This window comes from Neovison vison, chromosome 6 (assembly GCF_020171115.1).
Source record: "Neovison vison isolate M4711 chromosome 6, ASM_NN_V1, whole genome shotgun sequence".
Classification (NCBI taxonomy): domain Eukaryota; kingdom Metazoa; phylum Chordata; class Mammalia; order Carnivora; family Mustelidae; genus Neogale; species Neogale vison.
In genome coordinates this window covers 224,228,531-224,253,599 of record NC_058096.1, presented here as the reverse complement: position 1 = coordinate 224,253,599, position 25,069 = coordinate 224,228,531, and the positions used below count along the sequence as shown (strand labels likewise).

Below are 25,069 nucleotides of genomic sequence, written 5' to 3'. Positions count from 1 at the left end.
GTGCGGGGTGCCGGGCGCGCTCTCACCTCCGGCCCTTTGCACTGGCTGTGCCCCTTGGCGGCTGCACCCCAGACACCGGCGTGGCTTTCTTCTCGCTTTTCTCCAGTCTTTGCTCAAATGTGTCACCTGCCGGGATGCCTTTCTCAATAGCACTTCTTTCCACCTGATAAACTGTAGGGCCGGCTCCACAGAAGGGACCCTTGTGTCTCGTTCCCAGATGGCCTCAGGACAGCGCCTGGTACACAGGTATTCCATAAACACTCGTGCCCTGAATGCAGAGGACAGGCCAGTTCCGGGGTCGAAGGAGGACCGCCTCCGTGCCCACGGGATAAGGGAGTCAGGCCTGCCAGGGGTGGCCTTGTTTCTGAAAACGAAGGAAGCCTACCCGCCCCCCCACCCCGCCCCATCCCACAAAATAAGTCAGCCAAAAATTCATTATCACCCAGCACAGGCCGGGGTCGATTCTGAGGTTAAGTCCAGCCCAATCATGCCCTTATTGATTTATCCACTCAACAAAACATTCACCGAGCACCTGCTGCGCCCCGGACCTTGTGATGCCTGCAGGAACACAACGTGCAGAACAGACAGTGAAAATGGCTCCGTGGCTCCAGGAGACACCCCAGTTCCATGAGACTGGGCCAGGGGCTGGGTTCCTGGGGTGGTGCTGGCTCTGCCTTGGAAGACAGACAGGGTTTCCTAGGGGAAACCAATCCTAGGGGATTTGGGCCAGGGCTTTGAGGAACGAATAGGAGTGGGTTGGAGTTGGGCTTCCCACAAAAGCATTGGAACCAAAACGGAGCCTATGTATAAAGGATCTTGAATGGCATGAGGCTAGGGACAAGGACTTGTCTGCCAGCCAGTCTTGTCCCCCTCAAGGTCCAGGTGATTGCAAGGCAGGCATTCCTGCTCTGACCAGTGCAGTGCATGCTGGTCGCATCACTGGGAATCCAGGAAACCCCAGGTCCAGGGAAGGGCAGTTTGCGTCCGGCTTCTCGTGCCCAGGCCTAGCTCATTTCACTCTGCAAACACGTTCATGCTTTCATTCTGCAGAAGTCTATGAGGTATCGCCCAAGGTGCCTCAGAACCAGCAGGCCTGTGTTCTAGCCCCGCCAAGCATTGCTGGCTGTGCGGCTCGAGGTGGGTCACTTCATTCTCGGTACAGATAGCACAATCTGCCTCGGGGTTCTGGGGCTGCATGAGGCTTGGAGGACACAGGGGTACCCATGCTGCCTCCCGGGTCCTCACGGGACCTTGCTGCCTGCCCTGAGTTCATCTGCCCCTAGCCCACCCCTCCCAGCCCAGCCTCACTGGTTCCCTTGGGTGGGCCCAGCTGCAGCCCACCTCAGGACCCTTGTCTGGTCATGCCCTCTGCTAGGATTGCCCTTCCCACTGTCCCTTCTCTTTCCTTGCTTCTCCGGAGGGTGCCCCAACCCCTTCCTGAGGGGGTCCCCTCCCATACTGCATCCCGATGCCATCACCCCCTTTCCTTCTCCTGGAGCCATCCCCTACAGCAATCCAGGAGCAGCAATGACATTGCCCTAAACCTGAGACCACAACTCAGCCTAAGTCAGTGTCCCACAGATTCTTGAATACATGAATAATTAGTGAGTTCCTGCTGGGTGCCGGCCCCTGGAACAGGAAGCAGGATTTTGTATATTCTAAGACCAGGAGCTCAGTAAGCAGGGTGCCCGGTGGGGAGGTGGGGAGGGGGGAGCTGAAGTTCAATCTTCTAGCAAGCACGACAACGTGAGGGCAATTGAGAACCCCCCCCACCTGACATTTGAGACTGAGAGGCCAGCCCCAACCATTGGGCCTCTGTGCCCTTTGCATGGGCCCCTGCCTGCGGGCTGCCCTGGAACTGGGGCATTGGAATGCCGGCTCAAGCAATGTCTGTGTATAACCCCGAGGCTCTGGGGTTCTGGGGCCCTCAGGTACCCATTTGTGGCCGGGTGGCTACCATGCTGCTGATGGGACAGATGGGAGGGTGCTCTGATGGCCTGGCACAATGAAACACAGGGGACTCCTGATGGATTTCCCAGCATTTCCTTGAAAAGTCTTTGACTGTGGGTTATGTAGGTAGGTGGCACCTGGGCCCTACAGAGTCCCCCAGGACAGGGCAAGGACAGACATCCCCTCCAACACGGTCTTCCATCCCTAAAACGGGTCTTCCTCCTGCCTCCCTAGCAGTTGCCTCTGTAAAGGGCATATGTCTCGTCACTAGACCTTTGTGTGTGCCCTCCCCTCGGCCTAGAGCAACCTTTCCTTCCGCTGCCCCATGCTGAGTCAGGAGCCTCATGGCAGAGGGGAAATTACCGGATGGTCAACAACCATCCGAGCTTCCCCCTGGGCAGGTGACTCTGGCTCTTTCTGGGTTTCCTCTTGTCCCCTGGGAATCAATAGCTTTCACCTCTGAGTGGGGACGATTCAGGGGGTAAGGCCTCTCCTAACCCTCTTCCAGGGTCAGCTTTTCTTTCTGCCTTTGGAGTGGGTTTTGATTTTGGGTGAGTGACCATGTTCAGAGCTTTTTTCTAGCTATTTAACTTTCCATGTGAGTGTTAGGACCTCCTCTCTGGTGGCATGATTCTGTGTAAGTTAGGACTGGAGCGGCAATCAACTTGTTGAGCTAGTAGCGTTCCAGGCCCTCTCCTGGCCCCGGGGGGTGGGGGTGGGGAGTGCTCAGGTATTAGCCTACTCAGGTGCAAATCAAGCCTCAGAGGCCCTGGGGGGCTTTGGGGCCAGAGCAAGGGATTGCCCACATTGCAGGCAAGAGACTAAGGCACTGAGCAGGCAGGCCACTGTCCCACTGGGCAACATTCCTCCAGGCCAACAGGCGACTTTTGCAGTTTTGGGGGTTTTCTTTTTAATCTTTTATTTGTATTTTTTCAGTTATGTCTTTTTACCCTTTACATTTATATTTGTTGGTCTGTATTTTTTATTTCTATTTTTTCATTTGATTCATACACACCGAGGGGTACCTCCTCTACCTGAACCAACAGCACTTTACCAAACGGGGTGATCAGCACCAAAGACAGGAAGCCCAGGCCCATCTGCAGCCTCATCCACGCTGGCTGCTCACCTCCACGGTTTGGTCTCGGTTCCGCATCCCGCTGGGACATTCCTTGGCCGTGCCCTTGACACACCGGCACGGGCTCGGATCAGGCCAACGGAGCGCTCAGGCTTCCTCTTTGCGCTCCCCCTGCTGTCGTCGGGGCAAACACAGAGGGTGGGCCGGGAGGACTAACGGATGCATGAATGAGAGGAGGGGACAAGGTCGCCGCCTGCGGGAGGTGGGGCCACGGGAAAAGCACCGACGGGGGGTGGGGGACAGCGCGGCGGAGGGCGGCGCGCTGTCCCGTCCCGCGTGGGACCTCACTGTGCGGAGCCAGCCGCCTGGCCACGGGCTTGCGCTCGTGGCTCACGCCACCCCGTGGACAGTGCCCGGCCGCCGGGGCGGGACTGCGTCCACGGTCCCCCTCTCGCAGGGGGCCCAGGGTGACAGCTTCCGGGCCGGGTCGGGGGTCCCCCGACCCCCGCTCCCCTGGCGGCGGCGGGGCCAGTAGTGCCCTGCTCACTGCGACCCCCGACACACCCGCTGTCGGCCGCAGACTCCGGATCTCCAGCGCCGCGAGCACACGCGGCGACGCGGCTGGACGCGCCCTAATTTGTTAGAGCAGCGAACTGGACACTGATACACCCCGCTTCCGCCGGTCACGTGCGCCCTCGCTCCGCCCGCGGTCCCCCAGGCCCCGCCCCAGCAGGCTCTCTCTCCCACCGTTGGCCAGAGCTGGGTCACATGGCCGCCTCTAAGCCAATGGCTAGCGAGGGGAGTGGCTGACACTACGTCGATTCGTTCGGCCTATCAGCTTTCGCCTTTGGCTGGGGGTGGGCCCTATCTTCAACTGCAAAGAACGCTGCCTGCTTCCTGCGCAGAATCTGTTCCCTTTTCAGGGAGGCGGGTGGGGGCGGCCGTGGGGGTGGCGGGGGGCCTGGGGGTGGCGCTGGCGGGGGCGGGGTCCTGGGGGTGGCGTGGAGGAGTCGCGGCTGGGGGCCTTGGATGAGCGGAAAGGGCCTGGAACCCGGCTGGACAGCCAGGTCTTCGTCTGAGGGCCACGGGGAGCCGCGCGTGGCGTCGGAGAGGGAGGGCAGCCCCGGGAAGGCGCTGACCAGGCCCGGCTCCGACCGGGCTCCCCGGGAGCGGCCGCCACGCGCGAGGCTTCGGTGGCTGCCGTGGCTGTCAGCCTCACACGCCCCGTGAGAGAGCCCGCCAGGCTCTGCTTGCCGGAGCCCTGACCGTGGCCGGTCCTCGTGCACGGCCAGCAGACCTTTCGTTGATGACGGGTCTGTCGCAGGCCTCCTTCCGACTGAGAACGGTGGGACGAGGTGACCCTGAGAGTTCTGGGGTTATATCTTGGAGGCAAAGATGGGCACTTCCGTGTGGGTGACTCCTACAGCCCCTGCGGATCCGCGGCTCTGGGTCCTAAAGGCTCGACTTGAATGAAATGTAAGCGGGCTTAGTGAAAGCTGGTTTTGTTCACTGCAAGTGACGGACACTCAGCTTAAATGGACTTCATCTTCTTGGGGTGGAGGAATTCAGGCACAGCTGGATCCAGGACTTCCAACCACAGTACAGGGCATTTCTGCTGCCCCTCTTGGCTCAGTGTCCCGCTGGCCTGGCTTCTCCCTGGCCCTTGGTAGGAGCCGCCAGCAGCTCCAGGCTCACCCCTCCAGCTCGGGCAGGAAGTGAGTCTCTCTTTCCCAGAAAAAAAAAAAAATCTCAGAGTTGACTCCTCCTGGTTTGCTGAATGCTAGATGACCCTAATTGGTTCAGCCTGGGTTGCTGCCCATTCCAGGGATCCTTCGGGTTGGGAGCACAGGAGGTGGTTACTCCAAGGAAAATCTGGTGCTGGGACCAGAAGAGGGGCAATGCCAGCCACAAGTCTGGGGGCTGGCCATCATTGTCCAGTCGGGAATAGGAGGGCCTTGCCCCACAGCTCAGCACATGGGTCCTAGAAGCTTGCTTATCTGGTACTGATGCCATTCCCCAAAACGGGGGCGCTTTGTGATTGCCAGAAAGTCACTTTCCTTCCTCCACACTCTGTATAATGGAAGCCTGTCTCACGGCATCATGGTGAGTGGCAAAGAAAACTCATCAGGCATCTCCCCTGGACAAACACCTATCTGCTAATCAATAAGTATCTGTACACAAATGTCACGCCCCTGCTGTGCACCATGCACTGTCCCTAGCATCCTGGCTGGAATTGGCAGTAACGGGATTTGTGCCCATTTTACAGATGAGAAAATGGGGCACAGGTCACACATGGTCTGGCCAAGGTGCACATCCTGTACCAGGCTTCCACCAGAAGGGTCCTCCCTGCGGGCCCCAGGGTCACCTCCTTGCAGGCCCCACAGCCTTGCTGCTCCCAGGGTCTCTGCTCTGCCACCTGCCTTCCTGCTTGTGTTCCCTCCCTTGTTTGTCTCCAGCCGACAGGGACCCTATCGCTGTGGCACTAGGCCCAATTCAGACAGCCTGCCTACTGCTTCCGTGACAAATTGCCCCCTACTTGGCAACTTAAAACAACACAACTTTTCCTCTTCTCATTCTGGAGGTCAGGAGTCCAACATGGGTCTCACTCAACTAAAATCAAGGTATTGGTACAGTCTAATTCCTTCTGGAGTCTCAGGGGTGGGGGGATCTGTTCTTGCTTTTCCACCTTCTACTCTTTAAATTCTCTGAAGATTTTCTCTATTTGAGAGCAAGAATGAGGGTGCACAATTGCGGGGAGAAGAGGGGGAGGGAGAGAGAGAAGCCATGCTGACTCCCCACTGAGCGTGGAGCCCAACACACGGCTCGATCCCAGGACCCTGAGATCATGACCTGGGCCAAAGGCAGCTACTTAACCAACTGAGCCCCCCAGACACCCCAGCAAGTGCCCTCCTTCATGCCCATCACCCACCACCTCCCTCCATCAACTCTCACTTTGTGCTCTACAGTTAAGAGTCTCTTAGGGGCACCTGGCTGGCTCAGTCTGTAGAGCATGCAACTCTTGGTCTCAGGGTTCTGAGTTCAAGTCCCATGTTGGGCATGGAGTCTACTGAAAACAGAAAAAAAAAAGTAATGGTTTGCGATTGTATGGTATTTGTCCTTCTCTGACTGACTTACGCTTTTCCAGCTTCTGGAGGCTACTCACATTCCTGGGTTCGAGGCCCCTCCCTCTTTGTCCATGGCCGGCAACGGCAGGTCACATGTATCTCTTTGACCACAGAGTGAAATGGTCTCTGCTTTTGATGACCCTCTGATTCCATGGGCCCACCTGTGCCATCCAGGACCCTCTCCCCAACCAAACGTTTGAGGCGGGCTTTGTCTTACCCATAGCACGAACGTCCGACCCCTTCTGTCCCCGTCCCCCTTTCCTCACCATTGTTCAGTCTAGTGTGATTTAAATGTCCTCCTCCTCTAAGAAGCCAGCCTTGACCTCCCCAGTCCGCACTGGGCCTAGCACCCTCCATCAGAACTCTGATCGCTCTGGATGGTCATGGCCTGTTTTCTGTGGGGTCTGGAGGAGTGAAGCCTGGGGCCGTGGGGAGTCCTGGTGGATGTCTGAGCTGGGGAGGAGCCTTATGGTAGACAGCTGTGGTAGGAAGTGGGCTGCCGAGGATGAGGCTGAGGCCAGTTCAGGGTGGAGAGAAGGGCATGAAAATAGGGCTCCTCAGTGAGGGCCAGTGACCTGCTTGAGGTCACCTAGCACATGGCCTCTGGGTTGGGGAGATATGCCAGGTCGGGTGGGGGCAGGAGCTGCTGGCAACCACTCTCAGTTCAGAGCCCACGCCAGGCTGACAATAACCCTTTGGTACCACCCAGGCTGGGGCAGCTGAGCCATGGCAGGGTCAGGTCTCGGCCAAGGTCGCAGTGTCTGGCTCTGGCACACCCTTGATGAGAACATCAGGTCCCATCCCTGCCCCACTCCCCAGCCAGGGGAGAATCCCCTCACACAGTCAGAGGTCAAGGACAGGCGAGACGGCTGGGGGTCCTCCCTCAGTGCCACCAGGCAGGAGCGTGGCCCCTGGCCACTGGTGGGGGCCCGTGGGGCAAGTTGAGCTGCTGACATGGAGGAAGGGGTCCCGGCGTGGCATACTCGGTGGCAGATCGCAGGCACGTGGGAGGTCTGGAATCTTTGGCTTCCACACCTGGGGCCGGGGCGGGGAGGGGTGAGGCAGCAACAGCAGGTCACTGCCCATGAAAGACCCCATCGCTCTCATCCTTTTTACGTTCCTGAAAGCGCTGCCACTCTTCAAAGTTACCTATTAACTTGTTCGTCTATGTATTTTGTTTTCCGGCCCTTACAAACTGCGGGCTTGGTGATGAGGAGACTGGGTCAGCCTTGGTCACTCTGGTACCCCAGCACCCCCCAACAATCCTTGCCCTAGGAGATTGTCTTGATTTCTTACAAATTTAAACGGAGAGGGGCTGTGCAGGACCCATGAACATTTGGAGAGGGCCCTGACAATTTGGGGGCAGGGAGACCCACAGATAGGAGGGATGAACTCCCAAAGAGGAGGAACATCAGGCTGACCCGACCCGCAGTGGATTCAGTTCTTTCCAGGACCATGCTGATGTCTGGCGTCACTGTCACAAATTGTGGCAAGGCTGGGAGTCCGGAGGCGGAGGGCTCCAGATACAAGGAGCACAGGACCTGAGGAGAGGAAAAAACCCGAAGCCAATAAGGACTTTCCGATGTGGCCTGGGCGAACGACGTGCAAGTGTCTGGGGGTGGGGGTGGGGGTTGGTGCCATCTCCCAAAGACCAGGCTTTGGTGTGGTGGTGGGGGGCACACTCTGCAAGTCCCGCCTACGGCTCCCGTATGTCCCCGACGTCGGGGCCGTTTGTGACTCTGGGTCTCCTGCTGCCGCACCCCGCACCCCTCCGCCTCCGCGGCCAGCCAGCCCCCGCCCACCCGTGCCCCAGCCGAGCCCACGGGCTCCAGCCGCCAGGGGCCCGGGGGCGTGAGTGGGTGGGTGTTGCTGCGGCTCAGGTCTCTGGAGTGTGTGGGCGCCTAGGGCCGGGGAGGAGGTTGGGGCCCCAGATCGCGCCTGGGCCGCAGGAGCGACCACCCGCAAACCACGACGTGATACACGGATCCGCAGACCCGCGCCCCGTGGGTCTCCAGCTCCTCAGCCACAGCCCTCCGGCTGAAGACAGCCCCCCCCCAACGCGGCGTGAGCCCCGGAAATCACGGTCTGGCCCCACTGGCGCTGGCAGCAGGGACACCTTCCCCGAGCCTCGGGCTCCCGGGGCTGACCCCCGCCCCACCCCCGCGGCTGCCCTCGGGGTGGCCAGGCCCAGCCCAAGCACACACCGGGCGCGACACGGCCTCGCGCCCCGCCCCGGCCCGGCCCCGCCCCGCCCGCAGCCCGCGGGACCTTTATAGGGAGCGCCCGGCCGCCGCGCGCTGGGAAGTCGGTGCCGCCGCCCTCCCAGCCGCCCGCCCGCGCGTCCGACGCGGGGGCCGCCGCCGTCTCTGCGTCCGCCATGCGTCCCGGGACGCCGGGGCCGCTGTGGCCACTGCCCTGGGGGGCCCTGGCTTGGGCCGTGGGCTTCGTGGGCTCCGTGGGCTCGGGGGACCCCGCGCCCGGTGAGTGGGGCGGCCGGAAGGGGCGGGCGGGGTGGGCCACCCACGTGGGCCTGCCCCGGAATGCGGGCCTTGGGGGAGATGTGGGGGGGGGGCGCGTTGGTGGCAGCCGGTGATGGGAGGCCTCCTCAGGTTCAGTCCGGGAGGGCTTGGGGCTCCCCTCCCCCAGCCCCAAAGGGCCTGAAGAGGGGTCACCACGAGGTCAGCAGATGTGGCTCTTTCACAATGGTCAAGAGGAGTCGTCACAATGACTGCTGACATTTATTGGGTGCTGTGTCCAAGCCTCCGAGAATGCACACGATAGCCCAACTGTGCGTGTACGCTCATCGTGCCCATTTCCCAGATGGGGAAACTGAGGTGCAGGGTCACCCAGCTTGTAAGTGGCAAACTCAGGACTTGAACCTGAACCGCTTGAGTCCTGAAGACCCGGAGAGGTGGGGCTGGGTGGCTGGACCCAGGACTTCCACCTGAGGTCTCATATCTTCCCCAGGTTTGGCTTAACTAGATGGGCTGTTGGAATCCCATAGCAGCCACTTGTTGGGGGATGCTGGGCAAGGAACAGCCCCAGTCCTGGCCTCAGTTTCTCGTTTTGTAAGATGGGTGCCAAGGTGATGAGCTCCCAGAGCGGGTCCGTGTAGGGCGCTCAGCGCAGCGCCTGGGAACCAGTGAGCTCGCTGGGCTGGGGGCTGTGGTCTCTCCTGCCCCCGTTTAGAGTGCAGAAACTGAGGGCTCTCTGCCTGTCCACCCCAGCCGGCAGCCCCACCCCAGCCCCGCTCGAAGGGGAGAGCTGAGCCCCCTCCCCGAAGGCCGTGTCCCCAGGGAGATGGTGAGCTCATGCAAGGGGAATGTTCCCAAGTTGGAGTGAGTAAGAGGCGGGCCAGGCAAGGGGGGGCTGCCAGGCGAGGGGGGCTCTGCGTGCCCTCGGGTGCTGTCTAGACAGAGGGCAGAGGCGGAGAGGAGGCTGCAGGGCCCACTGACCCTGACACGTCCAGCTCTGGGCGTTTGGCTGGTCGGGCAGGATGCCAGGCCTGGGCCTGGGGGCCTGGAGCGACAAAAGGTGGGAAGAGCTTCCCACCACGAGTTGGGGCTGTGTGGGGGGTGGAGCTCCGAGAAAACAAGGAATCCCAGAAGGATGGCAAAAGGACCCAGAGCTGAGCTGGGATGGGAGCTCCTGTGCAGCTCTCTGGCCCTCCTTCCCAGCTTGGGAGCAGTCATCCCTCTAGTTACTGAGCACCAACTGTATGCAGCCCCCAGGGCCGGGAGCTGGGTGTTGGGGGTGCAGGAGGGCACCCCTGGTGAGGCAGTGACCGCCCTGCGGTGCACAGGTGGCGTGTGCTGGCTGCAGCAGGGTCGAGAGGCCACGTGCAGCCTGGTGCTGAAGACCGACGTCAGCCAAGCGGAGTGCTGTGCCTCCAGCAGCATTGACACCGCTTGGTCCAACTTCACTCACCCGGGGAACAAGATCAGCCTCCTGGGCTTCCTGGGCCTCGTCCACTGCCTCCCCTGCAAAGGTGAGACCATGGGCGTCAGCCACAGGTCAGGGTCACTGGGGGAGAACTGGCAATGAGCTCCCCATCTCAAGGGTATGCAGAAGGAGGCTGAGTGTTTGTGGAGGGAATCCGGGATTCAGAGAGAGGCTGGCGACTTGAGGTTCCCCGGCCTCGGCCTCCATCCTCTGAGGACTCAGGAAGAAACTCTGAGGGCTCCCCAGCATCGTTTCCGGCCTGCCGGGGTGAGCTTTCCCTCCCGCACCCCACCTGGCAGAAATGCACTGGACTCACACCTGATTCCAGGGACAGTGGGCTTTCCCGACTGGCCGCTTGGCTCTGTCGCCTCGCCCCCCAGTCAGTGTTCCCAACACTTCGTCTGCCCATAGCCCCCGAGATTCCAAGGATCTGTGCTGGGACGAGAGATGCGTGTTTAATAAGCATGCGCCTTCGGGCCCGTGTTCTGAGAAGTGTTCTCGGCTGCCTCCTCCATCAGACCAGGAACTCCTTGAGGGCTGAATGCATGAATGAGCCAGGACATGTGCCTGGCCTTGGAGAGGGGCTGGGGACCCTCCCGGGCCTGTGGTCTGGGCCGGACATGCAGGGGCCCAGAGGTGGTGTGGGGGCATGGCTCGAAGGAGGTGGGCATTAGTATCAGGGTGCTGGGGCGTCACGAGGAGTTTGCCAGCTGGAGACAGTATGGGATCGGGCCCTAGTGGGTGGGACCGGTGCAGGGAGGAGGCTGCAGCTGAGGGCCAAGCTGAGAGCCCAGTTGGCCACTGGGATGGGACTAGTCTGATCAGTCTGGCTGGGTGGTCTTGGACTCACTGCCATTTGCCCTGGCTCCCTCCAGAACTGCTGCTGGGCTCTGGGAAGAGGACCCAGCGGGGGTTCTGGAGGGAGCACAGACTTAAAAAATGGCCGGGCCTAGGCATAAGGTCCAGGTCACCCCGCCCCCCCATCTCATCTGGCCTTGGGGAAGGCAACTCAGTTCTCCCACTTCCGTTCCTGCTTGTGGAGCCACCCAGGGGGAGTGTTTCCAGATGTGTGTGTGGGCAAGCCGTGGGGGAGGTGCCCAGGTGCGGCCCACATGCCCTGGCAGGGGTGACATGGGGGCTCATTTTATGCGCGCGCTTCCCCAGTCAGCCTCACTTTACACACGGGGAAACGGGGAAACGGAGGGAGGCTGCCCTCCAGGACCACAAGCAACAGAACTGGGGGGGCGGGGCCCATCTGGGGTCTGGCCTGGAGTTTTCCTTTGGAGGAGCCCTTGGCTCGCGTCCACTCACAGCTGTGACGGGGCCTCAGTTTCTCCCTTTTGTAAAATGCTGACAGCATGGCATCACCTCGTGGGGGGTGGCTGGGAGAGCCTGTAAGAGGAGCCGCCCATCAGTGGGGCTGGGGCCGGGTCTGGTCTGCACTTCCCAAGGTCCGGGGAGAGGGGTGCTGGGTGGACATGGAGACCCCAGAGAGAGAACTGCCCTGCCCAGGCCTGTTTCCCTGACTGAGAAATGGGGGAGGGCAGGGGTCACCCCTGGTTCATCAGGCCCGGGATGTGGGAAGCCCCCTCCCCAGGAAATGAGCCTCAGGGCCCAGTGCCAACGCCCGCCCTCCCCGACGCCTCCTCCGGGTTGGTCCCGGCAGGCCCGGGGAACGGACGCTGCCCGTCCTCCCCAGACCCGCGCATGGACCCGGCGGGGCCCCCCACCTCCGCTGACGCAGCCGGAGCCCCCGCCTGCCGTCCCTTGCCGGCGCGCGGATCAGGGAACAGGCGCCAGCCCGAGCGGGTGGCCCAGCTGCGGAGCGCGAGCGGGACCGGGCCCTGGAAGCTCGTTCCCGAGCCCCCCGATTCCGGGCAGACAGCCCCCCCCCCGCCCCGTTCCCGCCCACTCTGAGCCCCGCCTCCAGAGCCCCAGCCTCGACTCCCGCCCCACCCGGCCCGGGGCTGATCTCGGCACCCACACTCCGAGCCAGCCGCCTCGCCTGTGCTCCCCGGCTCCGGCCCGGACCCCGTTCCGCGCGGCCTCCGCGGACCTCCGGCCTCGGCCACGCGCCCCCCTCCCACGCGCGCGTGCCCTGTGTCCGCAGATTCGTGCGAGGGCGTGGAGTGCGGCCCCGGCAAGGCGTGCCGCATGCAGGGGGGCCGCCCGCGCTGCGAGTGCGCGCCCGACTGCGCGGGGCTCCCGGCGCGCCTGCAGGTCTGCGGCTCGGACGGCGCCACCTACCGCGACGAGTGCGAGCTGCGCGCCGCGCGCTGCCGCGGCCACCCGGACCTGCGCGTCATGTACCCGGGACGCTGCCGCAGTACGTGGGGGCGGGGCCGGCGGGCGGGGCGGGGCCTAATAACTGGCCTCCAGGGAGGGCGCCTCTGGATTGGGTCAGCTGTGGGTCGGCTGGAATGAGGAAAACCGGGGTGCGGTTTTGGAAGGGGAGGTCTGGGGCTCACGTGGGGTGGAAGATAGGAGTGCGTGACTCAGGGCGGGGCTCGGGTGTGGCCGGAGTGAGGGCGAGGCGCGCGGAAGGGGTGTGGCTTTCGCTCGGGGGCGGGGCCTGGGTGGAGCCTGCCTGCGGCCCGCCCGCGCCCCTGACCCGCCCCCGCGCCCCGCTCGCAGAGTCGTGCGCGCACGTCCTGTGCCCGCGGCCGCAGTCGTGCGTGGTGGACCAGACGGGCAGTGCTCACTGCGTGGTGTGTCGCGCGGCGCCCTGTCCCGCGCCCTCCAGCCCCGGCCAGGAGCTCTGCGGCAACAACAACGTCACCTACATGTCCTCGTGCCACCTCCGCCAGGCCACCTGCTTCCTGGGCCGCTCTATCGGCGTGCGCCACCCGGGCAGCTGTGCAGGTGCGGCGCGGACCGGGGAGCGGCGGCGGGGTCCAGCGTCCCGCCCCTCTCCGCGCCCCCATTTCTCTTTTCTTACCCCCCGCTCTGCAGGCGCCCCTGGGCCGTCAGACGCAGAGTCGGAGGAGGAGGAGGAAAACTTCGTGTGAGCCTGTGGGGTCGACTTGGGCCTGGCGTTCAAGGCCTCCCCGCTTTATTTATTGCCGCAGCCGAGTCTAATTTATGTCCCATGGACGCTCCCCAGAGCCTGGACCGGGAGCCCCTGACGATACTTTGGAAGGGTTGGGGGAGGAGGCCTGGGGCTGTGGCACGGAGCTGCCCAGGAGGACCCCCCGCTGCTTCTGCTCTAGGGGATAACTTAATTATCGCTGCCACGGAGAGGGCTGGGGACTCACCCCTGCCGACAATTAGTGAAGAAGCACCCCAGCCTTCTAGACTACAGACTGGGACTAAGGCCTGGGCGTGTAAGTGAGCCTCCGAACCTGCCCAGGCCTCAGACAGGCCGAGGAAGCAGCCGTGGTCCCCAGCCAGCTCGAGGACGGCCAGGGCTACCTGCCGTCCTGCCCTTGTTTCCCGAGTATGTCCTGTGGTGGCCCCTTAGGAAAGCCCAGTTTGTCCCCTGGACAGGGTGAGGGGAGGGGCTGCTATCTGTGTCTCCTGACACTGGCCTTGAGCCAGAGCGTTATGTCCAGTGGTGCCCAGTGCACTTAGGGCAGGACCCCGTGGGCACAGGAGCCCCTGCTCACCCACAGGCCCTGGGGTGGGGTGTGTGTGCCAGGACCCACTCCGTGCCCTGCCTCCTGGAGCTGCATGTCTGAGCGGAACACGAGTTTTGGCAGTCCCGTCCGCAGATGAGGTCTGGATCAGAACCCCTGGTCCCATGAGACTGGTCCCGGCGGAGCCTCAGCCCAGTGCCCAGCCGGACCCTCCTCACCCTGCAGTCGGCTGGGGAGTCTTGACACCAGCCGGGTGCTGGCCTTGGGTAGAGTCTCTGCCTTCTGTCTGCGCTGTTGCTGGGCAATCCCACCCCGTGTCTGTATGGGGGCCAGAGGCTCAGGCCACACATCAGGAGCCCCCAACAGGCAAGAGCACAGCTCCAAGTTTGGCGGGGAGACACACAGGGCCAGCTGTGCTCACCCTCCCCCAGCCCCTCAGAAGTGCCTTACCTGTGACCCTGAGAAGTGCCCTTGGGCTCCCCCAGCCTGGGGTCCTGCCTCACCAAAGAAATAAAGACTCCATTCCAGAGTGTCCAAGCCTTGGTTTGCTCTCTCCCTCCCTCCGTCTGTCTCCCCACCCCCAGCCTCTGTGTAGTGGGTTACCACCCAGGCACCTGGGGTGCTGTTAGGGTGGTGAGTGGGGGAGACCCCTCCTGTCTCTGGGCCTCAGTGTGTACGTCTGGGCCATGGACAGCAGTCAGGGAGACAGCTGAGGACAATGATGTGTGGACCTGGGGGGCAGGGGAGGAAGCCTTTCTAGGGCAGGAGATGAAAGAGGGGATCAAGGTGGCTGTAGTTAGCTGGGGGCTGAAGGAGGTCCACGTTGGGGCACTGCGTGGGCAGAGGCCAGGAGGCTGCCCTGGCTGGGGGCTGGGGGAGGGTGGTGACGGGCCTGGGTCCTGAAGCCAGTGCCCCCGGGTCACTCAGGGAGGCAGTGGCAAAGCGAGACCCTCAGCCACCGTGAGGCACAAGAGACGCTCGAAGGAGTGGACGCAGCCTGGAGATGAGTCGTCCCGTCTGGTTATTCGGTTAACGTTTTATTTGGTCATTTGTCCCTTTGCGTTTGGAACAGGTGCCGTCTCCTACCCCGCCCCAACCCCATACCCACCAGGCTTCCCCGGGGCCTGTGGGGGCCTGTGGATGACCTGCCAGGCCATGGGATTTCTGGGGAAGGAGCTGGCTGAGTCATTCGCCATCCCGTCTCTATCCCCAGTGCTGTTGTGGTTCTGGTGGCCGCGCAGGGACCCGGTGGTCCTGGGCAGGGGGCTGGGCCGGGGCCTTCGAACCACATCCCATATCCAGCTCACAAAGGCAGACACCTGTGTGTACACATCGGGGGTCTTGCGGTCGCCACACCAGAGTCCGGAGAAAGAGACAAGGCCATGGGCCCGGTTCCTGCACACCAGGGGCCCCCCAGAGTCGGCCTGAGGGGTTGGAGGAAAGGCAAGGTCAGGTCCATCTCTAGGCCTCTTTCCCTGAAGGGGCTTCTATGCGCAAATCTGACCAGGACCCTCCCTGCCTCGAAATCTTCCGTGGCCTAGTGCTCTTCCAGCAGAAACCACACTTGGGGCCTTCAGGGGCCGGGAGTGTCCCGCTCTCACCCACCTGTCTACTCTCCTGTCCCTGGGTTTTGGCCCCACCGGCCTCGCAGGCTGTTCCTAACGTAAACCAAGCTTGCTCCGGTCTCTGGGCTGTTTCCATACCCTTGAGCCCCGTTACTGTCTCCACCCGACGCTGCTGGTGTAACGATACAAGTCTGTGGAACTCTGTGCAGTAGGTCATCAGCACAGCTGTACATGGCGGCCCTGAGGTGGGTCTCTGTCTGGCATACCTTCCCTCAATCTCCTTAAGACTCCTTCAAATCTCAGCTCAAGGGGTGCTCCCCTCAGAGAAGCCTCCCTGAACACTCACCCTAAAATTCCCGCTTTCTCCCCTCCCTCCCCTCTCCAGTCACCCTGTCATCTAGAACCAGCTCTGATCCTATGAAGGAGGTACTACTAGTGTGGCAGGTTTACAGATGGAGAAAGGTCCAGAGAAGTGAGGTCACTTTTCCAAGGCCACACACCTGGGAAGAGGCACAGTCTGGATTTGGATCCAGGCAGCTGGACTCCAGAGTCTGTGTTTTGAATCATTATACTCTTCGCCTGGAATAAAAAATCCTCCAGGTTGAGTTTCTCCCTCAGCTTCAGGGCCAGGGCTGTCATTAGTCTACACAGGGTCTCAGGAGCAGGGACTGCTTGATTGCAATGTGTACTGCCCTGCTACTGAACACTGCTTATGGATACACAAATCTGTGGCTCTCTGTGCAGTCTACAACCTGCACGGCTGTACATGACAGCCCTGTGACCTTGGAAAATTCTTTGTCCTTCCAGGGTGTCAGGTGAGGTCTCAACTGGTCTCAAAGGTGAGCTGGGACTTAGTTCCCAAGCCTCTGCCCACCTCTAGCCCTCTCTGTAGGCCTCATCCATTTTCCCCATACCCTAGGCAGGCAGGGTGGAGACAGTATCTTACTGAGCAGAAGCCACGCCGCCGGCGGTCCCCACTTTGGGTGCAGAGCATGGCAGGGCTCAGCTGGCCCCTCCAAGAGCTGTTGCAGACGTCCAGGCTCAGCACGCGGACCTCAGCCTCCATCAGCCCGGGCGGCAGGTCCTCAAAGTCTGATACGGAGCCCCAGCCCGCCACCTGGCACCGTGCCCCAGCCTTGAGTGGCCTGGCGTCTCTCCGCGGCAGCTTCAGCAGCCCCACTGCGGGACCCAGGACAGCAGAGCGGTTCAGCTGCAGAGAAACCTCTGAGTTAAGGGTTACCCCCAATCACCCATCAGTGTCCCTGCCTCAGTTTACCCATCATGACACCTGGTCTCTTCTTGGCCTCAAGGACGAAAATGAGTAGCAGCCATCACCAGGCCCTCAGGAGGCCCTTCCCATCAGGCCTCACCCTCTCGGACCAGGACACTGGCCACCCCCACAGCTGGGAAGAAGTGCTCTGCTAACCAGCATCTCCCCAGCTTGGAAGCCCTCCTGTGGCTCCCTGTTGTTCTTGGGACAAAACCTCTTGGCTCACCCTTGGGCCCTCCCCTCCAGGCAGAATGAATTTCCTGCAGGTCCCGCCCCCCCCACCTTCAGGCTGGAACACCTTTCTTCTCCAGCTTTCAGGTCTCAGCTTAGATGTTTACCTCCTCAGGGGAGACTTCCTAGACTCCCAGGATAGGACGGAGCCTCCTCTGGTCTCCCCTGTGCCCCTTCTACTCAGCTGCCACCTGTTGGACCAGAGGCTCTAAGGGGAGCAGCCCTGGGGCTGTTTGTTCACAGCTTTAACCCCGGTGCCCAGCACACATCGGGGTGCTCAACCAGTGTTTATGGAATGAATGACTTGGGCCCCCAGTTTTGGTCCTCACTCCCTAGCCTCAGCCGTGCCGCTGACCGTCCCCCGGCTTCAGTTTCCCCTGCTGCATAGTAGGATGGGTGAGCTGTGGATTCCAGGTTTGGGGTTTCACAGATGAGCAAATCCACATGCGAGGTTTGCCGCTGACACACGCTGCCCCTTCTCGTTTTGCCGAGAGAACCCGGCACCCCAAGCCCTGGTGTTCCCAGGGGCCTGTTTCTGTGGTGCTGAGTGTCCCTCGGTTTTGACTTTTCTCCACATTGGAGAGCAGGTTTGAAGTGTTTTCCCTTTAAGTTTCCTGGGGTGCCTGGAATTGAATTTGGGCACCTGAGTGGGAGATACGGGGGTGGCCCCCAAGCAGGAGGGGGCCATGGGGACGCCAAAGGGATGCAGGCTGTGTTGGCAGGGAGGGAAGCCCACATTTATGGGAGGAGCTTCTTCCTGCCCAGAAAACCCACAAGGGGCCTGGGGGGGAAGGGATCGGAGTATCTGTGGTCTCAGAGTCTCATCTCTTCTGAATGTCCAGGCCTCCTGGGGGCCCTAAATGGCCACGAGGGAGATAAACCCCTGTCCTCCAAGTCTGGAGGTGGAGGCGGTAACCCAAGAACGGTGGGCCAGAGGGAAGGGATGGGGAGACGGTGGGGGCAGGGGCAGCTTGCAGAGGGGCCCTCCTGAGAAGGGGATACCGGAGCAGAATTGAGAGAGTTGAGGGAAGGAGAGAGCCAGGCGGTGTCTGTGGGAGCAGCGTCCTGGAGGGAGCCACAGCCTGTGCAAAGCCCCGGGGGTTTGAGCATGCTGAGATGCTGACTGCTCAGTGCACCCCGGTGGGGCTCTGCGGGGAGGATGCGGGAGGCACGGAGGGCAGAGGAGGGATGTGACCTGACTTGGGTGCTCATGGGATCCTTCCGGCTGGTTTTCGAACGTAGCCATTGGGCCACCATAAGGGAGGCCTGGGACAGGCCAGACCAGAGTCCAGGGCCCCCCCCAGCTCACCAGCAGCAGACAGATGTCGTTGGCGTGGATGTCGGGCTGGTAGTCCGGGTGCCTGATGACGGCGGAGATGCCAAACACTTGCTGTGTAGGCTCCGGGACACGCAGGACGTGAGCCCCCAGCACCACCAGGCCCGTTCGGGGGTCCCTGCGGGGGCAGGAGGCTTGAGAGCGAGACCGGGGCCTCGGTGGCCTCGGTGGCCCCTGGGACTCTGCCCAGAGCCCGCGATCGCAGCCCTGCCCGTCTCCATTCCCCCGCAGCCACGGCGCTCACACCTCGTGGGGCAGTGACAAGCGCTGGCATCAGAACGAGGTGCTGGGGTCGACATCGGGCTGTGGGCCTCACACCCCGAGCCCCCCCGCACCCCCGCCATCAGGCGAGCCGCCCCCCGCGGCCGAGGTGGGGGCGGGGCCCCCCTTGTGGGCTCACCTGTGGCTGAAGCAGTGGGCTGCGGAGACCACCCAGCGGGCTCGCAGCAGGAAGCCCCCACAGTGGTGCTGGCCCTCAAATTTCACAGACACCATGTAAGGCCGGGAGTGGGGCGTCACTTCGTGACCCCCAATGATCCGGGCGCCCCAGGAGCCTGCAGGCGGGGCGGGACTGCGTCAGGATGGGGCAGGGTTGGGGGTGGTGGGAATGGACAGCTGGGCCCCTGCTGGAGTGGGGGGCGGTGGGGGCCAGCGGGTCGAGATGGGCAGGGGGCAGGGAGCCCGGGGAAGGTCCCAAGCATGCTGGGAGGGGTCTGGACCCCAGAAAGCTCGGGCCTGGGCCTCCACCCCCGCCCGCGGCCCCAAAGACAAGCGGGGCCACGACCCAGCCGGTCAGGGGCTCTCACCTGCGGGCCTCGGAGGCAGCGTGAGGACCACAGCCACGGTCAGCAGCAGGCGACCCCGCTCCCCTGCCCTGGGGCCCATGGTAGTCGCCGGCCCGCGGCTCCTTCCAGAGCTCAGCGAGACACGGCCCCCACCCTCGCCAACGGCCCGGGAAGGGGGAACCTGGCTGTGGCCTGTGGTCAGAGGTCGGCCAGGCCCCGCCAGCAACGCCCAGTTCTGCCCTACTGCTTCCGAGAAGCCACAGGAGGTCAGGAAACAGGGCGAGGGGAACAGAGCGAGAGGAAAGGCAGGTGGCTCGAGAGGCCGCCTGCCGGGGACAAACCCGGCTCTGTGGGGTCCTGGGACGGCCGCGGCCGCTCACCCTCTGTGCCTCAGTTCGCCCGGCAGCACCGTGCCCACGGCGGCCTCCCGGGCTGTCAGTGAACGGGGTCTGGCCTCCACGCTGCCTGGCCCCCCGTCGGCAGCCCCACACAGACCTCGGGGCCTGTGACTGTTGCCGCCGGGTTGCATTTCTCAAGTGCTGACGGTATAGCAGCCTGGGCCAGGAGCCTGCGGTCGAACTGCGGCAGGGACACAGCCCCCTGCCCCACGGTGCTGATGTTCTGCAGGGACACGGGGTGTGGGCTGGCGATCTGGGGTCACGGCTAATGCACACTTGAGCCGACTGGAGGACATGGACACGGACAAGGATCCCCCGGCCCACAAGGCAGAGGCTTCTGAGGGCTTGGGAGCCGGGCGCTAGCAGCGGGGCCTGGGGAAGCCTGGGACACACATCCCCTTGTAGAGGCTGTGCTGAGGCCGGAGCACTGACCCCGCAGCCCCCACTGGCCCCGCTCAGCCTGCACGGCGTGGAGGACCCAGCAGAAGAGGGTGGCTGGGGGTCAGGGGTGGGGAAACTGAGGCACGGGGGCTGGTGTTTCCACCTGGAGGGTGTTCCAGGCTCACCCTGTCCACGCCTCCAAGTCCCCAGGGCCAGCAAAGGTGCAGAGCACGTCCCTCAGGACGGCCCCCCACCAGACGCTCCACGGGCGTCCGGGCCCCGACGACCATGGATGTGTGCGCTGGCCTCTACCAGTGCTGGGGGCTTGTCGTGGCCTGAGGCACCCTGGGCGTGGGGGTGGGGGTGGCTAGCCTGGCAAGTGTGTGGGGGCAGATGGAGAGGAGAGCTGGGGGGCAGGGGTGGGGAGAGACCCTTGGAGGGCAGAGACGGAGAGAGAGGGGATGGCAGCAGGAACAGTGGCCTGCGGTGTGGCTGTGCACTCGGCCTTTGTCCTGAGCCCCTCGCCGAGGGAGGCTCACTCACCCTCCCTCCACAGCGCCCTTCCGTCGTTTGCCGGCCTGGCCCCCTTTGGGCGCTGGAGGTGGTGACTGTCCAGCTGGCTGGTGTTGGGAGCCTGGTGAGCGGTCCACCCTCCCAATAGCACAGGGGACACTGACCTTCCGTTCGGGGCGGTAAGGGGACCGGGTGCTCGGCTGGAGCCCGCCCCAGCCCCTCTCTGGCCCAGCAAGCACGTGGCCAGGGCGCCACGGGAAGATGACTTCACCAGCTGCAGGGACGCCACGAAGGGGCTCGGGGGGGGCCACCACCTCGTGGTCCCCCCTGTGACCCCACCTCCCTGGTCCCGTGGGGCAGAGCCACAGGAGTGAGGAGCCGCGGCCCCCAGAGGCTACCCGGCCTCCCACTCACCCAGTGGGTCGCACCGGCACACACCAATTCTCTGATGGTTCTGGGCTCGGAAGTCCTAAAGCCCCAGCACAGGCAGGGCTGGTCCCCCCGGGACCCCAGGCCCTTCCCTGGCCCGCGGCCCCCCATCCTCCCCGTCGGCAGCGCGGGGTCTGCCCGCCTCCGGGACCCCCGCCCTCTGCCTCCCTCTCCTGAGGACCTGGTGAGGACGCCGGGCGCCCCGGGAACCCAGGGTCACCCCCGGCTCGCGGCCCTGACGAGGTCCCCTCCGCTGCAGGAGGGGAGACGTCCTGGGTCCCAGGACCAGGATCGGGACGTCTTTGGGGCCATATCGGACCCGCCCCAGTTCCTGATCTCATGGGTTTTCTGTGTGCCGTCGTTCCCATTTTACAGATGAGGCCCAGAGCCTCGAAGGCAGTGGGGCAGGGGTGGAGCAGAGAGAGTGGCCCAGCCAGCAGCCTGGCCCCCAGAGGTCAGCCGGGTGAGGCCCACTGCTCGGTAATAAGGGAAAATCATTCTAAGCCGCTGTGTCTGTGGGGACAGGTCAGAGCAGTGGGAGGAGCCACCACGAGCCCAAGAACCTACGGGAAGTTCCCTGTGACAGCGGTCTCTGCTCGGGTTGGACCCCGCGTGGCAACCCAGAGCCCAGCTGCCACTGGCAGGGGATGTGTCTTCGGGGGCCATGGGGGACTCTGCTCTGGGCCACTGGGGCTGTCGTCCCAGGCCACACTCCCTTGGGGGCTGGCACACACATCACCCCACGCTGCAGGGGTCCTACAGCCACCTGGGGACGTTGATGCTGTTTCTATTCTCATGATCGGAGAAACCGATGCACAGAGAGGGTAAGTGGCTTGGCCACAGTTGCACAGCAAGGGAACTATGAGGCTGGGCTGCTGCCTCTGACAAAGGCTGATTCTGCCCCCAGCCAGGCCCATTTCCTTCCCATCTGGGGAACGCTTGTGAAACTTAACCGTCCTTCCTGGCTCAAACAACCAAGCTCCCCAAAGCCCCGAGGAGCAGGCAGGCTGGGGCTCAGCATTTCCATTTCCCAAGCGGAGGCCCAGAGAGGAGAGCCTGACTTGTGTGGGCTGCACAGCAGAGGGTCTGAAACCCAGAGCTGTGGACCTGAGTCCTTGAAGGGTCTTCCCACGGAGGATTTGGGTGGCTCTCCCAGTAGGACTGGACTCTGCCGCAGTAACAGTGGTGATGGCAGCAGTGATGCTCATAGCTCCCTTTACTGAACACTTACTTTTGTTATTGATTTGCTGGTGCTCTTTATATGTGGAGGACTTTAACTCAGGGTCAGATTAATTTCTTTTTTTTTTTTAAAGATCTCATTTATTTATTTATTTGACAGACAGAGATCACAAGGAGGCAGAGAGGCAGGCAGAGAGAGAGGAGGAAGCAGGCTCCCCGCTGAGTAGAGAGCCCGATGTGGGGCTCGATCCCAGGACCCTGAGATCATGACCTGAGCCAAAGGCAGAGGCTTAACCCACTGAGCCACCCAGGCGCCCCTCAGATGAATTTCTTTTTCTGAGCACCTGTCAAGTGCAGAGGACACAGCCTCCCCAGGAGCGCATTTCGATTCTGCCCAATGGCAGATGGGACCCAAAGCTGACTCAGCCAGAGCAGCTCGCTTTGTGAGACCGGGAACAGTCCCGCCCCCCTCACCTGTGAAGGCTGGGGCTCCCAGGGCCATGGCACAGGCTGGGAAGACAGTGGCGGCCGTGGCTCCTGATATGCGGCTCTGTGCAGGGCCTGACCCGAGCTGGGCCTCGGGTTCGGGCCATGAAGCTGGGGAGGGGGTGCCCCGGAGCCCCTTCTGTCCGGCTCATCCCTCCCCAGCCCCCTCAGGGGGCGTGTGAGAGTCTAAGTTATGGGACTGAGAGCTTGTGAGCGGCCGGCCCAGGTGGGGGTGCCCTCGAGAGCCTCTTAGCGGTGCTGACCCCTCGGCGGCCCTCGAGAGCCTCTTAGCGGTGCTGACCCCTCGGCGGCCACTTGTTCAACCCACACGCTTTACTTCTCTCCGATATTGTAAGGAGCGCGCCAAGGACATCGCTTCGTTTTTCTTGTGGCAGATGCCGGGCTGCCCCAGTGACGTCCTGTGTCCCACGAGCGCCCCTCTGGACTCTGGGCCCTTGCGAGCAAGGGGCTGCATGCACCCGTCTACCTCTCTTAGACCCAGAGGCCTGGCAGAGAGCTGAAGAAGGGGTGTGCAGGGGTGAGTGCCTTGCACATGGGGAACCAGTGGGTAAACTGAGGCTAGGGGTCAGAGCCCCACCAGCTCTGCCCACCTTGTCTGCCCTCACGGCTCCTGCTTTCCTCCTAGGGAGGGCTTTGAGGGAAGAAGCTTGGCCATTACTCCCTAGAGCCACCCCACCTCTGGGGGCAGGTGACTGGGGCAGCTCCGAGTGTCAGAGGGGGGTTAGCAATGGCCTGGGTGCCTGAGGCCCCCCTTGCAGAGTCCCCATGTGCCCCTCTGCACATGGCACTGGCGCCCTCTGCCCTACGGGGGACTTCAAAGTGGACCGTGGGAGACAGGAAACTGGTCATCCCGTGGGTGTTTGCTGAGCACCTGCTGTGTGCGCTGGGAAGACAGGTCTGTGCCCGGGGGGACCGGGTGGATGACACCGTCTGCCAGAAGTGTTAAGTGGAACAAGGGCGGCCAGAGAAGGACAGGGAAGGGTTAGGGCTCTAAGGCGGGGAACTGGAGAGACCCAGTAACCGTGGGCAAGAGTGGGAGGTGCTCCTGGAGGCGGGTGCAGCGGGTGCTGACGTGGGGTGTCTGGGTGTGGGTCGGGGGCATAAAGAGAGAGCAAGGCTTGTCAGGGCTCTGCTGGACCTGGGAGGTAGGCCACAGGGCCCTGGAGAGCCGTAGCGGGTGTCTAATGGGGACAGGTTAGGACAGAGCTGTCCCGTGCACAGAAGAGGCAGGGAGACTCGGGAAACTGCGGGGCTGGTGACAGGGGGCGGCGTGGACACAAGGCCTGAGCTGGGATCAGAGCCCGGGGAGGTAAGGGCGTCTCTCACTCAGGGACAGGGGAAGAGGGGGCTTTGGGGAGTGAGAACGCCCCCTGAAGTCCCAGGGTCCCAGGGGATGTCTGGCGCAGGCTGGAGCTCAGGGCAGGACAGAGGTGCTGGGCCAAGCCCTGGGGGTGGCCACGCCCAGGATGAGCAGAGGTGGCCAAGGAAGTGGTGTGTGGGTGGGGGGGTGTCGTCATGGAAGCCGTGGGGGCACATGGCCCAGCGAGGGGCCAGCCGAGGGTACAGTGAACCAGACTGGGATGGGGGCTGCCAGTCTCTCCGGGAGAAAGCTCGGCTCTGGCACCCAGGTCGCCCCGCCCTGGCCCACCTCCTGGCCGAGGTCTGCCTCCCCTGCTGCCCAGGCTGCCTGCTCACTGTCTCTGCCCCGCCCGTGTCCCCGTCTCCTGGGGCGTCGCCTCCAGACTGGTCTCCTGGAACATGCCCGAGACCGTGGGTATTGGAGCCCGTGTTCGGGGGACCCTGCGAGGACCTTGCTTTTGATCTGAGGGAGGTGGGCACCCTGGGAAGGTTAGGGCAGGGAAGGGACAGGAATATGGGGATGGGGACCATTGCTCCCATCAGCCTCCCCAGGAGTACACTCTCCTCCTTTCCCTCCTGTTCTTGTGAAAAACACACCCATCAATCTCTCAAACCTCCAGACCCCAAACACCCATGTCCCGGGCCGAGGCTTCTGTGTCCAGGCACCTAACGGGTCAGGGGTACAGCAGGTGCCAGAGAAATCTATGTGGGCTCTCTCCATGGACTTGGAGGCAGAGGGGCAGTGATGAAACCACTCCCGCCACTCTTGCTGAGCACCTGGTGTGGTGTCAAACCTGGCCGGGCACCTGCTCTGTAAATAAAGCTTTACTGGCACACGGCAACACGGATGCATTTGTGTCTTGCTCTGGTGGCCTGGAGGCGGCAAGGGCAGAGCTGACTCTTCACGACAGAGACCATCTGGCCCACAATGCTGAGCACATCGACTATCCGGTCTTCTACAGAAGTGCTGAACCTGAGCTTCTGTGCCCAGCACGTTCGCACCGTCTAGCAGCCCTGGGAGGTGGGGGAAGGAAGCCCAGAGAGGTTAAGAAACAGACCCAGGGGCACACAGGCTCTCTGCCTGGGATCCCTGAGACTTCTCGGGGCTTTTCTGTGTGTTCTTGGTGTGTGATTTCACCTCACTGTGCTCGTGCGGAAGGGGTACACATCCGCAGCAAAGAGGAAGAGGCAAAGACCCTCCCCATTCAAGGCTCGTTTGAGGTTATTTCCCTCTACGCACACCCCTCCTTTTTTTGAAGACTCTACTTTCCCCCACTTCATACCCCATATGTGTTCAGGGCCAGGGACTACTGTTCTCGCGTCCCGGGTTCATACCCGGGACGTTGGGGCCACTGTCTGCATGTTGGTGGGGACAGGTCCTGCCTCACTCCCGGCCTGTGGGGTCTACTTGGTGACAATTGCAACGTGACGAACTCAGGATCGACTATA

The 25,069-nt window shown here is 62.7% G+C and overlaps 2 protein-coding genes and 1 long non-coding RNA gene across 3 annotated transcripts; 1 reads left to right on the top strand and 2 right to left on the bottom strand.

Annotated features, from left to right (window-relative positions):
* Positions 1-7,295: 7,295 nt before the first annotated feature.
* Positions 7,296-8,461, bottom strand: LOC122909986. Its single transcript, XR_006385203.1, has 2 exons — positions 8,419-8,461; positions 7,296-7,691 (listed from the first exon to the last, which is right to left on the bottom strand). It is a non-coding gene; the product is annotated as an uncharacterized LOC122909986 (long non-coding RNA).
* Positions 8,462-8,467: 6 nt separating this feature from the next.
* FSTL3 (follistatin like 3) lies at positions 8,468-14,204 on the top strand. The gene is made up of 5 exons (XM_044254757.1): positions 8,468-8,630; positions 9,953-10,138; positions 12,203-12,418; positions 12,727-12,954; positions 13,045-14,204. The coding sequence occupies exons 1-5, from the start codon at positions 8,528-8,530 to the stop codon at positions 13,098-13,100; spliced, it is 789 nt and encodes a 262-aa protein (XP_044110692.1). The 5' UTR covers positions 8,468-8,527; the 3' UTR covers positions 13,101-14,204.
* Positions 14,205-14,697: 493 nt separating this feature from the next.
* Positions 14,698-18,961, bottom strand: PRSS57 (serine protease 57). Its single transcript, XM_044254754.1, has 5 exons — positions 18,876-18,961; positions 18,470-18,623; positions 18,043-18,187; positions 16,179-16,442; positions 14,698-15,091 (listed from the first exon to the last, which is right to left on the bottom strand). The coding sequence occupies exons 1-5, from the start codon at positions 18,952-18,954 to the stop codon at positions 14,750-14,752; spliced, it is 984 nt and encodes a 327-aa protein (XP_044110689.1). The 5' UTR covers positions 18,955-18,961; the 3' UTR covers positions 14,698-14,749.
* Between the last annotated feature and the right edge of the window lie 6,108 nt (positions 18,962-25,069).

What these genes read in the sequence shown, in the direction of transcription:
- FSTL3 (XM_044254757.1), top strand. Translation starts at nt 8,528, where the DNA reads ATGCGTCCCGGGACGCCGGGGCCGCTGTGGCCACTGCCCTGGGGGGCC. An exon ending in CTCGGGGGACCCCGCGCCCG is followed by an intron (nt 8,631 to 9,952) that starts GTGAGTGGGGCG and finishes TGCGGTGCACAG; the next exon opens with GTGGCGTGTGCTGGCTGCAG. An exon ending in CCACCCGGGCAGCTGTGCAG is followed by an intron (nt 12,955 to 13,044) that starts GTGCGGCGCGGA and finishes CCCGCTCTGCAG; the next exon opens with GCGCCCCTGGGCCGTCAGAC.
- PRSS57 (XM_044254754.1), bottom strand. Translation starts at nt 18,954, where the DNA reads ATGGGCCCCAGGGCAGGGGAGCGGGGTCGCCTGCTGCTGACCGTGGCT. An exon ending in GCTGCCTCCGAGGCCCGCAG is followed by an intron (nt 18,624 to 18,875) that starts GTGAGAGCCCCT and finishes CCCCGCCTGCAG; the next exon opens with GCTCCTGGGGCGCCCGGATC. An exon ending in GCCCACTGCTTCAGCCACAG is followed by an intron (nt 18,188 to 18,469) that starts GTGAGCCCACAA and finishes CTGCCCCCGCAG; the next exon opens with GGACCCCCGAACGGGCCTGG.